This window comes from Engystomops pustulosus, chromosome 4 (assembly GCF_040894005.1).
Source record: "Engystomops pustulosus chromosome 4, aEngPut4.maternal, whole genome shotgun sequence".
Lineage (NCBI taxonomy): Eukaryota > Metazoa > Chordata > Amphibia > Anura > Leptodactylidae > Engystomops > Engystomops pustulosus.
The window spans coordinates 195,451,247-195,464,258 of NC_092414.1; the positions used below are offsets into that span (position 1 = coordinate 195,451,247).

Sequence of the window (13,012 nt, forward strand, 5' to 3'; positions counted from 1 at the left end):
GCTGTAGGTCAACAGGTGGTTCCATATTGGACTTCCGTGTTGATAACCAATGCTGAGGGCGCGTTCACATGATGCGTTACATTTTTTGATGCGTTTTTGCGGCATTCCAAAGGTTTCAGCCTTGATTAAATGCTGAGGTTACATTGCATGTCCGCTGATTTTGCTAAAACGCAATGTAACCTCAGCATGCGATCAAGGCTGAAGCCTTTGGAATGCGTCAAAAACGCATAAAAAACCGCAATGCATCGTGTGAACGCACCCTAAGGCTTCTGGCCATTGATATGTACATAGAGGTCACTAGTTGGCCATTTGGTCATCCCATTGGTATTGTGCCTGTGGCACACGCTGTGCCCGCTGCGTTACAGGATAATGTGGAAGAGTAGGTCGACTGACAGGGCAGTTCTGTGATTGGGTCGTACACGTCCTACTCAGTCCCATCATGACATATAATACAGTATACACTGATGCAGGTGTTAACAGAGAGCCACGTGGACATGCTGAAGGATAACCCAACATAGTGGTTATTACTGTGAGGTTTATTCCGAAAACAGCCGATACACTTGGTAACTCCTTACCTGCCTACAGTCCTGCCGGAGAGGACCTACCCCTAGGAGCAGCACTTTCTACTCTAGAAGACACAGTGGTCCCGCCAGGCGGCCCTATCCTCTGTCCTGGCCTCAGGGGAGTATTGCTGGTGATAAAGTGATATCTCTATATAATAACGAGCTCCGGGGGGCGCTGTACTATAGCAGGAAAATGACTTCCTTCAGTCTTCCGATATTAAAGGGATGACATAGTGTGAATGGGGCACCAATGACTCTATCCTGTATGCAGATGATGGGGGAGGGATAAGGATTTTAACTTCTAGGAAATCTGGCCGAAAAGAGGCGACATCACTAAAAGCAAATCATCCTCTGTAACGAGGGATGTGCAGCCAATAACCAACCCATGGGGCAGAACCTAAGTGCATCCCCCATGCTATAAGCTGAAGATCGGTGTCTATCCTGCCCAACAACGTGCAGTGTAAAAGTCTCCAATTATAGGGCCCTATAATGACCTCCATCATCTACTTGCTTCCAATTTTTACTAGGTCTCATATCTGGGTAGGCTCCCTAGCAGTGGGCATCTGCAACTGTAGAAGTGCAGCCATACAAATACACATACTTTTATCATCAGATCCTCACCGTTTTCTAGATCTCTGCTTGCTGTCATTTTATACGAAGCTTCATTGTTTACTTCCCTTGAATAACCACCGGTCCCTGGACATGTGATGTCACACAGGTGCACGGATCGCTATATCCCTGGTCATGTGATGTCACACAGGTGCACGGCTTGTTATATCCTTGGTCATGTGATGTCACAAAGGTGCACAGCTTGTTATATCCCTGGACATGTGATATCACACAGGTGTGCAGCTCGTTATATACCTGGTCATGTGATGTCACACTGGTACATGGCTTGTTATACCCCTGGTCATATGATGTCACACTGGTGCACAGCTCTTTATGTCCCTGGTCATGTGATGTCACAGAAGTGCACCGCTCGTTATATCCATGGTTATGTGATGTCACACAGGTGCACAGCTCGTTATATCCTTGGTCATGTGATGTCACACAGGTGCATGGCTCGTTATATCCCTGGTCATGTGATGTCACATAGGTTCCCGGACTCGTTATAACCCTGGTCATGTGATGTCACACAGGTGCACGGCTCGTTATATATCCCTGGTCATGTGATGTCACACAGGCACATGTCTCGTTATAGCCCTAGTCATGTGATGTCACACAGGTGCATGGATCGTTATTTCATACAGCTCTGATTACTCTGATAAAACGAACCTTGCAAGCAGAGATCTAGGAAATGTTCTGCTCCCATAACTGAGAAGAGCGATGGAAATGGAAAGGTTAACACGCCTCACCCCTAGCATGGGCCGCAGCCGCCTCTAAGCTTACCATTATCAAGTGTAGTTGCTGTTTGTAGAGCAGATTATTGATAATGGGTATGTTAAAGGAAAAAAAAAAAAATAAAAAAAAAAAAAAATACACATAAAAACAATTGAAAAACAGAGGAAATGTGAATAAATAAGAATAAAAGACTCTACAGGCTTCATCTGGTCAGGGGCTTCCATACAGTTGCTGGGGTCTATCATAGTCTAGCACTAAGCAGTAACAGGGCTGGATACACAGTACAGAAGACTCATCTAGCATCAGGTCAATCATTACATGCACAGTCTATATACACTTCTCAGACATTTATAAGTCATCACATCAACAATACCCCGTACCCCGTATGTATGGGTCAGATCTGTGACCCATCACTGATGCCCCAGGTTTTATTATAAGCAGGATTTGGGATTTTTGTAAAGTCTTAGGCCTGGAAGTAAGTGAAGATGAAGGCAGAGATGCCAGATCGGTGACATCTCTCCACAATCGGCTGTGGCCTGTTTGCAATTGAATAGGACTGAGCTGTAATACCAAAACCTACCACTATGTAATGTACAGTTCTGTGCTCGCTAGGTAGCAGGGGTCCCGGGTTACACTGAAATGCTGCCGCATAATTCCACAGTTTTATAGTCTTGTGGAAACACAACCTTAAAGGGGTGGGTTTACCCTGATAAAGTTTCTGTAAAGCCTTAGGCACCAGCAGGTCATGTGACCCCTGGCAGCAGGACTCCGAACTTCCTGTGACATCCCATGTTTTTCTGGCTTCTGGTGAATGGAGGAGGCCATGCAGACATTACTGTGTGCATTCCCTATGCATGATAACAACTCCAATATCAGTGGCAGGAAAGGTGAGCGGATATCTTTGGCACAACCATCCAACCACTGATGTGGGAGTGTTTTGGACACAGTAATGTCTGCACAGCCTCCTCCATCCACCAGAAGCCAGGACGTAACAGGGAGTCTTGAGTCCTGCTGCCTGTTCCGGCGGGTTTACAGAAACTTTACTAGGGGAAGTACAAGACCCTAATAGGATCACCTATACAGTGCTTACCCTTATAAAGTTTCTGTAAAGCCTTAGACACCAGCAGGTCATGTGATCCCTGGCAGCAGGACTCAGGACTTCTTGTGACATCCCATGTTTTTCTGGCTTCTGGTGAATGGAGGAGGCCATGCAGACATTACTGTGTGCATTCCCCATGCATGATAATTCCCATATCAGTGGCAGGAAAGGTGAGCGGATATCTTTGGCACAACCCTCCAACCACTGATATGGGAGTGTTTAGGACACAGTAATGTCTGCACGGCCTCCTTCATCCACCAGAAGCCAGGACGTAACAGGGAGTCCTAAGTCCTGCTGCCCGTCCCGTCGGGTTTAAAGAAACTTTACCAGGGGAAGTACTATTTGGGTGAGGCTACTGTCTTGTACTTACCCAGGTAAAGTTACACCAAGACTTAACATAGTGTTAATGATTAAATTTAAGCGGCAACTACAGTGCAAGGGAGTCCTATAAGTTCTATAAAATCTTGTGGACACTTGGATGCTAATGGGCTATTGTAATGAATATGACTCTTGCAAGAATCCATCCAGTTTTGGCTCTAAATTATTAGTGGTCAGTGACAAATCAGGCCTTAGGGATACCAGGATATTACAAGATTGCAAGAACCAATTCAGACATCTGGGTGCATTCTGAGATATGTGGTCCAGGTGGTGGTCACATTTCTGTGAGCCCCGGATGACCCCACTGCATCACTCATGGGATAGTACAGACGTGTCTCCTGGAGGATAGGGTGTAGATGTACACCAATGTATGGACACACGCTGCCTCCCGTATGACTATACAAGGACACAGTCACATGCACATGTCCAATTGCTTACCTCGTGCGCACACAAAACAGAAGCTGACGTTGACGGCGCTGGATGAGTGATTGCTGCGTTTGGAATGGTTGCTGCAAATCATGAGGCCAGAAGACAGGATAAGGCTGCCGGCAGCCACACAGCTGTCCCCACTGTGATACGCCACCGGGCACCGCACGCAACGCAACATGCGTCCTGCAAAAGAAAAGAAGGGCCATGACCTCGTGACCTATAAAACTGCATCATACATTATTCTGTTCCATAATTACTGGAAGGTCCCAATGGTCAATGAACTCTCCCATCATCAGTGGTGTGAGGCTTTCAGTAACCACCACCTATGATCTGTGTCACCTTTGCAGGCTCTGTAAATGTCCTTTTCGGCGGTGCAGGAAGTACAGCAATGGTGGGGGCAGCGGAAGCCCCTGGAGTCTAGGACGGTAGCCGCGTACTGCCGGGCACAGGCTTCATGGTAGAACTTGCCGCAGGAAGGGACAGCACAGCGCTTCACACTGGTGCTGGAGATTTTGCAGGAGAAGCAGGTATGGAGGCCTAGAAATAAATGTCAGTCGTATTACAGGACTATAGTTATAGACTATAGTAGCACAATAATATCACAATCTATGACCGCACCGGTTTTACACTCCATGCAGATGAATTTTCCTTCAGGAGCCGCATCCATGCCAAGACATTCAAGATGGAAGAGTCGAGAGCAGTCCCCATCACAGGACACCAGCGAGTCTCCAAAATGTTCACAGATCTGGAGGAGAGATCCGCATGATGTTACAGTAACACTAATCTTATTGCTTGGAACAGATTTTACATCAAAATTCCAGCGATATGCTGTCACCTCATTTAATAAGGGGTGAACCCCTTCATGGTCACATACCTGGCACACGGTGTCTTTCTTACTCGACCGCCGAGAGACACTGGAATCCACAGACTGGACATCAGAGGCGTCCGCATCTCCAGCTGCCGACGGACTGTCCACCTGCTTCTCAAAGCTGATCTGTAGCCAAAACCAACATCCCATGTCATACACATCCGTGAAATCACAGGCACAAAATATATCAGATGTATATATAACAATGTGATAACTTTAATAACCATTCATGAGGATCAAACCTTTACTTATCAAATTTCGTGAAAGGATTGTGTCGTATGGCAGGGAAGATGGACGTGTAAAGGAAGGAGGGAAAAAGTGGGAGCGTAAAAGAAAGGGAAAAAAAGTGGGGGAAAGAAATGAGGGAGGGAAGGAGGAAGAAAAAGAGGGAGTGAGAGAGGGAAGGAGGGAGGGAAGGGAGAAAGGAAGAGGGAGAGAGGGTAGGAGGAAGAAGAGAGAGGGAGAAAGGAAAGGGAAGGGAGGAAAGGTGAAAGGAAGAAGAGAGAGGGAGGGTAGGAGGAAGGAAAAGAGAGAGAAGGAGAAAAGAGGCAATGAGGAAGGAAAAGATGGAAGCATGATGAAGGAGTAAAGGGAGGGAAGGTAAAGGATAAGAGGGAGGGAAGAAAGAAGAAGAAGGAAGAAAGGAAGGAAGAAAGAAGAGTGAGAAGAAGGGAAGGAAGAAGGAGAAGAGGGAGGGAAGCAGGAAGGAGAAGATGGAGGGAAGAAGGAAGGAGAAGATGGAGGGAAGAAGAAAAGATAAGAAAATAAATAGGGAGGAAAGGAGGAAGGAAAAGAGGGAGGAAAGCATAAAGAGGGAGGGTGGGAAGCAAGGATAAAGGAAGGAAAAGTGGGGAGGGAGAGAGGAAGAAAGGAGAAGAGGGTGAAGAAGAATAGAGAGTGGTAGGAAGGAAAAGAGAAAGAGAGATAAAAAAGCAGAAAAGGTAGGTATAAGAAGAAAAGGATAACCCACAGGCTGTGATTAAGGAGAAACTGTAGGATGGAATTAAGGTGGTAGGAAGTGAGGTGGAAATTGATGGCTGTAGTGAAGGAAAGACTGATGGTATGAGCATGTGATGAAGTGAAGAAAGAAGTGAAGGAAATGTCAGAAGTAATAAGAAAGGAAATTAAGAAGAAGTGTGAGGGAGAAAGGAAGGCGAAAGAGAGGAATAAAGTCAAGAGTGGAAGTAAAGTAGTAAATCAATCATCAAGCAATGCCTAGTAAGTTTTACATAAATAACTTCAAGGTGGACTTCCACTCAACAGATTCCTCTCGTGATAAATCACAGGACCCTCTCACAGCCCCATCCATTCCATCCATTATACCCTTACAGCCTACAATCTCACCTGTGCATCGTTCAGGCCTCGGGAGTCAGAGTCGGAAGCATCCCGGTAGGAGGAGTTGGCAAGTTCCACGTCAGTAGAGGCCCGGCTTCTCTTCTTCAAGGGCTTGCACGCGTCTGATATCTCACTGGCCCCTTGAAACAAGGAGCGTCAGGATTCACTAACACACCATGTAGTAACTTCCATTAGTTTCAATGAGAGCGGATGCGGATGTGTGGTGACAGGTAAGTTATGGAGTTACGGCATCTAATACAGAGACGTTCCAAGTCAAGGTGTCAGCCGTGCCCAAAACGGGACTAGTTTTGTAATGAGGATGGCGACCGAACAAAAGGGTCAAAGAAACATGAAGAACTTGGAAATGAGAGGTCTTCTGTGTAACACAAGTACAAGCTCAGACACCAGGCCGCTACCAGTCAAAAACACTCACCCTTCTGCAGTCCGGTCTGCACTGCGGTTAATGGCGTGACGTCAACCTGCAGGGGGAGAAGAGTGAAGGAAGACATGACATGGGGCATAAACCTGTGGAAGCCATTGGATATCTCCCGGAGAACGCTGGTACATGAGACAATAGTCAGCAGGGGGATATTTGTGTCACATTTTACTTCAGTTCTTGTGTGGATTCGATAGAACAAGGAAATTCACCCCTGGCTCACAAAATCTCTGCAAATTTAGCAATCAAAAAAAGAAAAAAATCTGTGCGCTACTTTAGCATCAGGACAACTTCACATCACTGTGGTCACACAAACAGTCTGGGGCTAAAGCCCTCTCCCAACCATGAGGTCTCAGTGGCTTCCAGTTAAAGGGACTTTCCTATATATTCCAAGAACAATCTTAGAGGAAGCCTCCCGAAATACAAGGCAGGGGAGCGGAAGTCCTGACGGCAGATCCTGACCCTGTGTGAGGGAAAAGCACGGCTGCGGATGGGGAGGGAATGGTGTTCTGAAGACGGATATTTTTATTGAAAAGATTTGTTGCGAAATCTGTAAAGCAATCCAAGCCTCAGGCCGTGTTCAAGATTTCTGTCTGGATTGCGTTTCAAAATGGAACAGGCTCGGTCCAATCAAATACAGTATGGGGGACATTTACTATGGAGTTTTGTGGCGCTCTCACCACATGTTCTGCTCTCCTACCTATTTATTAGCTGTCGGGGACAGAAAAAATGACTTTTTCCGTCTGCTCCGACTCTTCTCCGAAAAGGGGCGTGGCTTTGGCGGAGTGGAAACTCAGACAGAATTAATATGTGTCACAGCCATTTTTGGGCGCTGTAAACTGGCGGAAAGTAGACCAAAAGAAAACTGGTCTAGCAGGGACTGTTGGACACATTTCTGGTGCTCGGGACAGATTTTGGTCTCGGGGACAGAAAATGGTCTCGGCGCCAGAAATGTATCTGCACAGCTCCACAATATTAAATGTGTATCTTCTTTCTGAGAGCAAGTCGGTAACAAAGCCAATGCAGACACTGACACTTTAAGTAAATGTCCCCCAATGTGTTTCAATAGAATCGCATGTGATCGACAACGAGCATAGATGAGTTGACCTGATAGTCGGGTTCGGCCACCTGACCCGGACGTATTGCCTGATTGGCAGCCGAACAGCCAATCAGGCAAATTGACATCCTCAGCGACTAGCCATGCCTATGATACTTTTGGCCGCAAACTCGGTAATATGTCTAGATCAGATAGCTAAACCTGAATGCCGAACCCAACCATCAGGCCCGCTCAACTCAAATAATGAGAACCCAGTGTTTTGCATGTAAACAACGACACTCATTACCTGGATTGCGTTTTAAACACAGACTTAGGCTACATTCACACGAACGTATGGGGGACGTATATATGGCATATATACGCCTCCCATATACGGCAATGGACTCACGGCGCCCTACGGGAGCGGTACTGTGGCGCACACTTGCGGCACCGTAACGTTCTGTAACCGGGAGAAAGATAGGACATGCCCTATTTTTCCCTGGGATACGGCACCATGCGCCATATATCACTATGTAGAGGGGCGGGGGTGAGCTGCACTTAGTCTCCCTGCACTCAAACTGCTACTGGGCCGCAAACAGATCCACAATCTGATGTTCACACTGTGAGGTATCGCTGTGTGGGGTCTGCCTCCATGATGCTGGAGAGGCGCCTCACACATGATCCAAAGGGAGGAGCTTTTTCACGGATAAAAAAATATAAATATATTTTTAAAAAAATTGAGGGACTGACTTGCAGGAGAGGACTGTGGTCAAGAAATGATTGCCCAGTGTGTGCAGGATGTGTGGTAGGGGTGGTGTCACATAGGACAGAGGGGTAAGTGATGACAGGAGCCCCATGTGGATGGTGCTGGGGTGTACACCACAAAGCTTGGTATTAGAAGTGAGTCACATCACTTTGCAATGCAGGTTCAGTTATACCATATACAGGTGGTCCTTTACATAAGAACACCCGACTTACAGATGACTCCTAGTTAAAGACGGACCCCTCTGCCCCCTGGATGTTACTATAGTCCCAGGCTGCAATGATCAGCTGTAATGTGTCTGTAATGAAGCTTTATTCATAATTCTTGGTCCCATTACAGCAAAAAAATTTTAAACTACAATTGTCACTGGGACAAAATTTTTTTTTGTCTGGATCTACAATTATAAAATATACAGTTTTGACTTACATACAAATTCAACTTAAGAACTTATCTTGTATATACCTGTATACACTTATGCCTGTATACACGTATGTAAGTGCATTTGGTTTTGGGTAGACCCTCATTAAACAAAATCTACCACTTACTCCTAGATCCAGGCACAGTGACTGTTATCTGTGGCCTCCTTCCTTCTAACATCAACATCAAAATTATGCTAATGAGTCAGGGCTCTTGGAGGTGTTACCAGAACCGCTCCATGCTGTAACTTCACAGACTGTTATACTGTTTATCTCCCCTCCCCTCTGCCTGCTGGAATTTCACACAGTGGTAAGTGCTCCTTGTACACTGTAACAGTCTATAAATCTGAAGCGTGGCGAGGGTCTGGTATCGCCACCCCCCAGAGCCCTTCTGATTTATAAGCATACCGGTAATCAAAAAGATGACTTTAGAAGGAAGGAGGCCATGGATAACAAATATAAGAAGATTTCCACGGTCATGGTGCCTGGATCTATGAGTAATGTCCCTGGGTTATGGATTGTGATGATATATTTCAGCAGCAGGTAAAGTATACACACTATATAAACATCCATTGAGCCAATTATGGTGATCGCTAATGCTCTGTCTGTCTCTTCCTTCAAACGGGCTAAAGGTCTGTTGGCCGAACCAGCCAATCACAAGACAGCTTCCATCTTACTGGAGCAGCTCAAGGCTTGGAAGCAGAGCTGGTTGTTAAGAAGCATGTCTGTGGCCCATAGCAACCAATCACAGGGCCGCTTTCATTTAAGTTCAGCAGCTAAAGCAAAGAAAGCCGAGCTCTGATTGGTATGAACGACGGCTAATATATAATCTAGTTTTATTTTTTGTTCACTTACTATACAGGCAGTCCCCAGACAAGATAGGGTCCATAGGTTTGATCTTAAGTTGAATTTGTATGTAAGTCGAAACTATACTTTATCATTGTAGATCCAGACAAAATTTTATTTTACCCCAGTGACGATTGGAGTTTCAAAATGTTTTGCTGTAATTGGACCAAGGATTATCAATACATACATCAATACATCTGATCATTGCAGTCTGGGACTATAGTAATGTATGCAAAGAGCTTCACCAGAGGTCACAGTGTGCAGAGGGGTCCATCTTTAACTATGGGTCGTCTGTAAGTCGGGTGTCCTTAAGTAGGGGACCGTCTGTATTTCTTTTTTTTTTCCAGTTGAAAACATACCCCAAGACTAATTCTTTACATTGGGGTCTCATCAAGTGGCCACGACCGACCCGATATTATTCATGTATAAAGTGTGGATCATACTTTATTTTTCTGGGGAAAAAAAAAACCTCATTTATAATTTTTATAAATATTTTTTATTTTAATAAATTAATATTTTTATAAATAAACTTTATATTTTTTATTCAATTTAGTCCCATTAGGATGTCTGTGCACCCAGTTTACTGCAGCAGGGTGTCTGCTGTATGGTGGGGTCACTCCTGCTGGTGACATGGGCTGAGCTCCTGGATTTGGACCCCCATCAAAGTGAAAATATATGGCATTATAGTCTGCCTTCACAACCTGCCCCTCCCCAACCCGACTACTCACCATTATATAATGTCTAGAGAGGTCAGAACCCCGGAGTCTATTACTTGTAGTGTAACTGCTTATTACAGGGTGTGGCACTTCCTCCTCTTCCTGTCACAGGGTTATGGTGTTTTTCAGCAACCACAACTAGGGGGAGCTCATGGGCTCCTTGCAGCACTGTCACCTTTACTTCCGGCCAGACACTGTTTATACAAGGCTCTACCACGGTAGTCGGAAGGGGTTGGGCTAAGGAGCTGAAACACGTCCTCTGCTGCCTACTGTGCACATTACACTCATCCTGATGGCTTCATCCTCCACTGCATCACAGGTCAAAGTAAAATTGTAGCTGTATGTTTGTATATGTGTGTATGTATCACTACATTTGCATATTGTTCACATGTATAATATATGTAGTTTGTACTACAGCCCCTCCTTGGTGTAGCTTCAGAGGTTTTTACACTGTCTCCCCCTCTGCTCCCTCAGCCTGATGTAATCTCACTGCACACAGTGGAAGGTGGGGGGGGATCCTGCTGCACAGTGTAATAGCCTGTGAAGCTACAACACAGAATGGCTCCGGTAACAGCCCCAAGAGTCCTTCTGGCTCATTAGCATACTTTTGATGTTGATTTTAGAAGGAAGGAGACCATGGATAACAAATATAAGAAGATTATCACAGTCACAGTGTCTGGATCTATGAGTAAGTGTCCCTGTTTATCAGGATGGATATTGATGGTAGATTTTCTTTTAGGCTGCACTGTGTCATGTACTGTGTACGATGAAGGTCAGTGTGTTCTATCTCAAAGTCTTCGATGTCACCGAGTGTGAGCTCTCTTTACCCCTCCCATCGCCATAATAGCCAGGAGCCGGACTGTAATATGGGCAGGAATAGGACCTGCTTTATTTCTAACATGCGACTGTCTATTACAGTGAGGCATGGTGTGCTCTCAGCACCCTACATATAGACCTCAATTGTGGCTATAGAATAGCTGCCACCATTTAGGGTCGTGTTCATTAGGCCCCACAGTGGCTCTACTGTCCTGTGCCATCAGAATATTTATAGTTTGTGACAGTAGACCCACAGTGACCCTGATATTCACAGTATCGGAGATGGACGGTTACATGGGCCAGGACCACTTACGCCCTTCCATCTACCGGTCAGGACTCCCGAATGCACATGACCGTGTGCTTTATACAGGCCGGTGTATTTGTGGAAGAGGACCGGGGGCGGTCCCCAAACCTTTTGCCTCTGTCTACTTCCTCCTCTCTAAAGAATGCTACAGTAGCCACTTTTCCTCCACATTCCCGATCCATAGATTGTTAAAATACAGAGTAGTTTTGTATCCTTCTGCCTCCAGTAGCCGTGTGCTTACTCCACCATCCCATTGAGTGTCATCATATCATGCAAAGCAGTCTCTTATATTTAAGACGATGCCCTAAGCCAGTGATGGCTAACCTATGGCACGGGTGCCAGAGGTGGCACTCAGAGCCCTTTCTGTGGGCACTCAGGCCATCACCAGAGATGACTCCAGGTATCTTCCTGCAGTCCCAGACAGCCCAGGACTTGCTGTGCACAGAGGTATTTTAGAGTGACAGCTCTACCTGGGACTATTTTCTGCTGTATTGGTGTCCTCAGGAGCTGGTATCAATGAAAACTGTGACAGAGAAGGGAGTATAAATCACAAATTAAACTTCTGTGTTGGCACTTTGCGATAAATAAGCGGGTCTTTGTTGTAGTTTGGGCACTCGGTCTCCAAAAGGTTTGCCATCACTGCCCTAAGCCATCCACCCTCCCATCTCCATAGACTGTTACTGTATCCCAGAGAGCAGTCTTTTATCTACTTCCAGATGCTCTCTCCCCACTTCCTTCTCCATCGAGTCTCACCATATCATGAAAAGCAGTCTGTTATATTTAAGGTGTGATCCTCTGTCCTCCACCCTAGCCTCTCCATAGACCATATCCCGCAGAGCAGTCTCTTACCACTGTACGTCCAGGAACAATCCTTCACCTTCCTGATGCACATAGCCGGTTTATATCCTTCTGCTTCTATTAGCCATCTGATTCCTTAACCCTCTCCATAGACTGTTATATTATCCTACAGAGCAGTCTTTTATTATTCTACTTTCAGAAGTTGTACTCTCCTCCTGTCTCCATTGAGTGTCAACATATCTTCTTTTAGCTACTTATGCCCTGTTTTTATGAAAAAGGGCTTTAAAGATTATGCAAATGAGCCCGAGGAGCCCCTCAGGCTCATTTGCATAATTTTAAAGTCCCTTTTTTTTCTTAAAAACAAGGGCATAAGAAGCTAAAAGAAGAGAAGATCCTGCCAGAGGGGGCACACACCAGTTTGTCAGTGTGCTCGGTTTACAATCCTTCATCCTGGCGATGGATGTCCTTTAAGATTCTAACTTCTGTCCTCCACCCTCCCCTCTCCATAGACTGTTACATTGTCCTGCAGAGCAATTATTCTACTTTCAGGAGCTGCCCCCTCCCCTATTGAGCGTCACCATAACTACTATCCTATGGTCTCTATCCTCCTCTCTCCATAGTCCATTACAGTATCCTGCAGAAAAGTCTCTTTTTACTCTACTTTCAGGAGCTGTGTGCCCCCCCTCCCCCGACCCTCTCCATTGAGTGTCACCATATCGTCCAAAGCAGTCCTCCACCCTCCCCTCTCCATAGTCTGTTACAGTATCCTGCAGAGCGGTCTTGTGTCACCTATCTTTGTTAGCAGCTGTCACATGGGTGACCATCATGGCTACCCTTTAAGCCGGGTTTGCATTAATTGGACACACTT

At 45.8% G+C, this 13,012-nt stretch overlaps 1 protein-coding gene across 6 annotated transcripts in view; it reads right to left on the bottom strand.

Moving 5' to 3' along the window:
• Positions 1–13,012, bottom strand: part of NSD3 (nuclear receptor binding SET domain protein 3) — a 64,191-nt gene that overhangs the window by 19,407 nt on the left and 31,772 nt on the right. For all 6 annotated transcript variants that reach the window (XM_072149258.1, XM_072149257.1, XM_072149256.1 and 3 more), the window contains exons 8-13: positions 6,447–6,492; positions 6,023–6,153; positions 4,685–4,804; positions 4,429–4,555; positions 4,150–4,347; positions 3,820–3,993 (exon numbers count right to left, since the gene is read on the bottom strand). In XM_072149258.1, the coding sequence (XP_072005359.1) occupies positions 3,820–3,993; positions 4,150–4,347; positions 4,429–4,555; positions 4,685–4,804; positions 6,023–6,153; positions 6,447–6,492 (796 nt within the window). The remainder of the gene's footprint in view (positions 1–3,819; positions 3,994–4,149; positions 4,348–4,428; positions 4,556–4,684; positions 4,805–6,022; positions 6,154–6,446; positions 6,493–13,012) is intronic.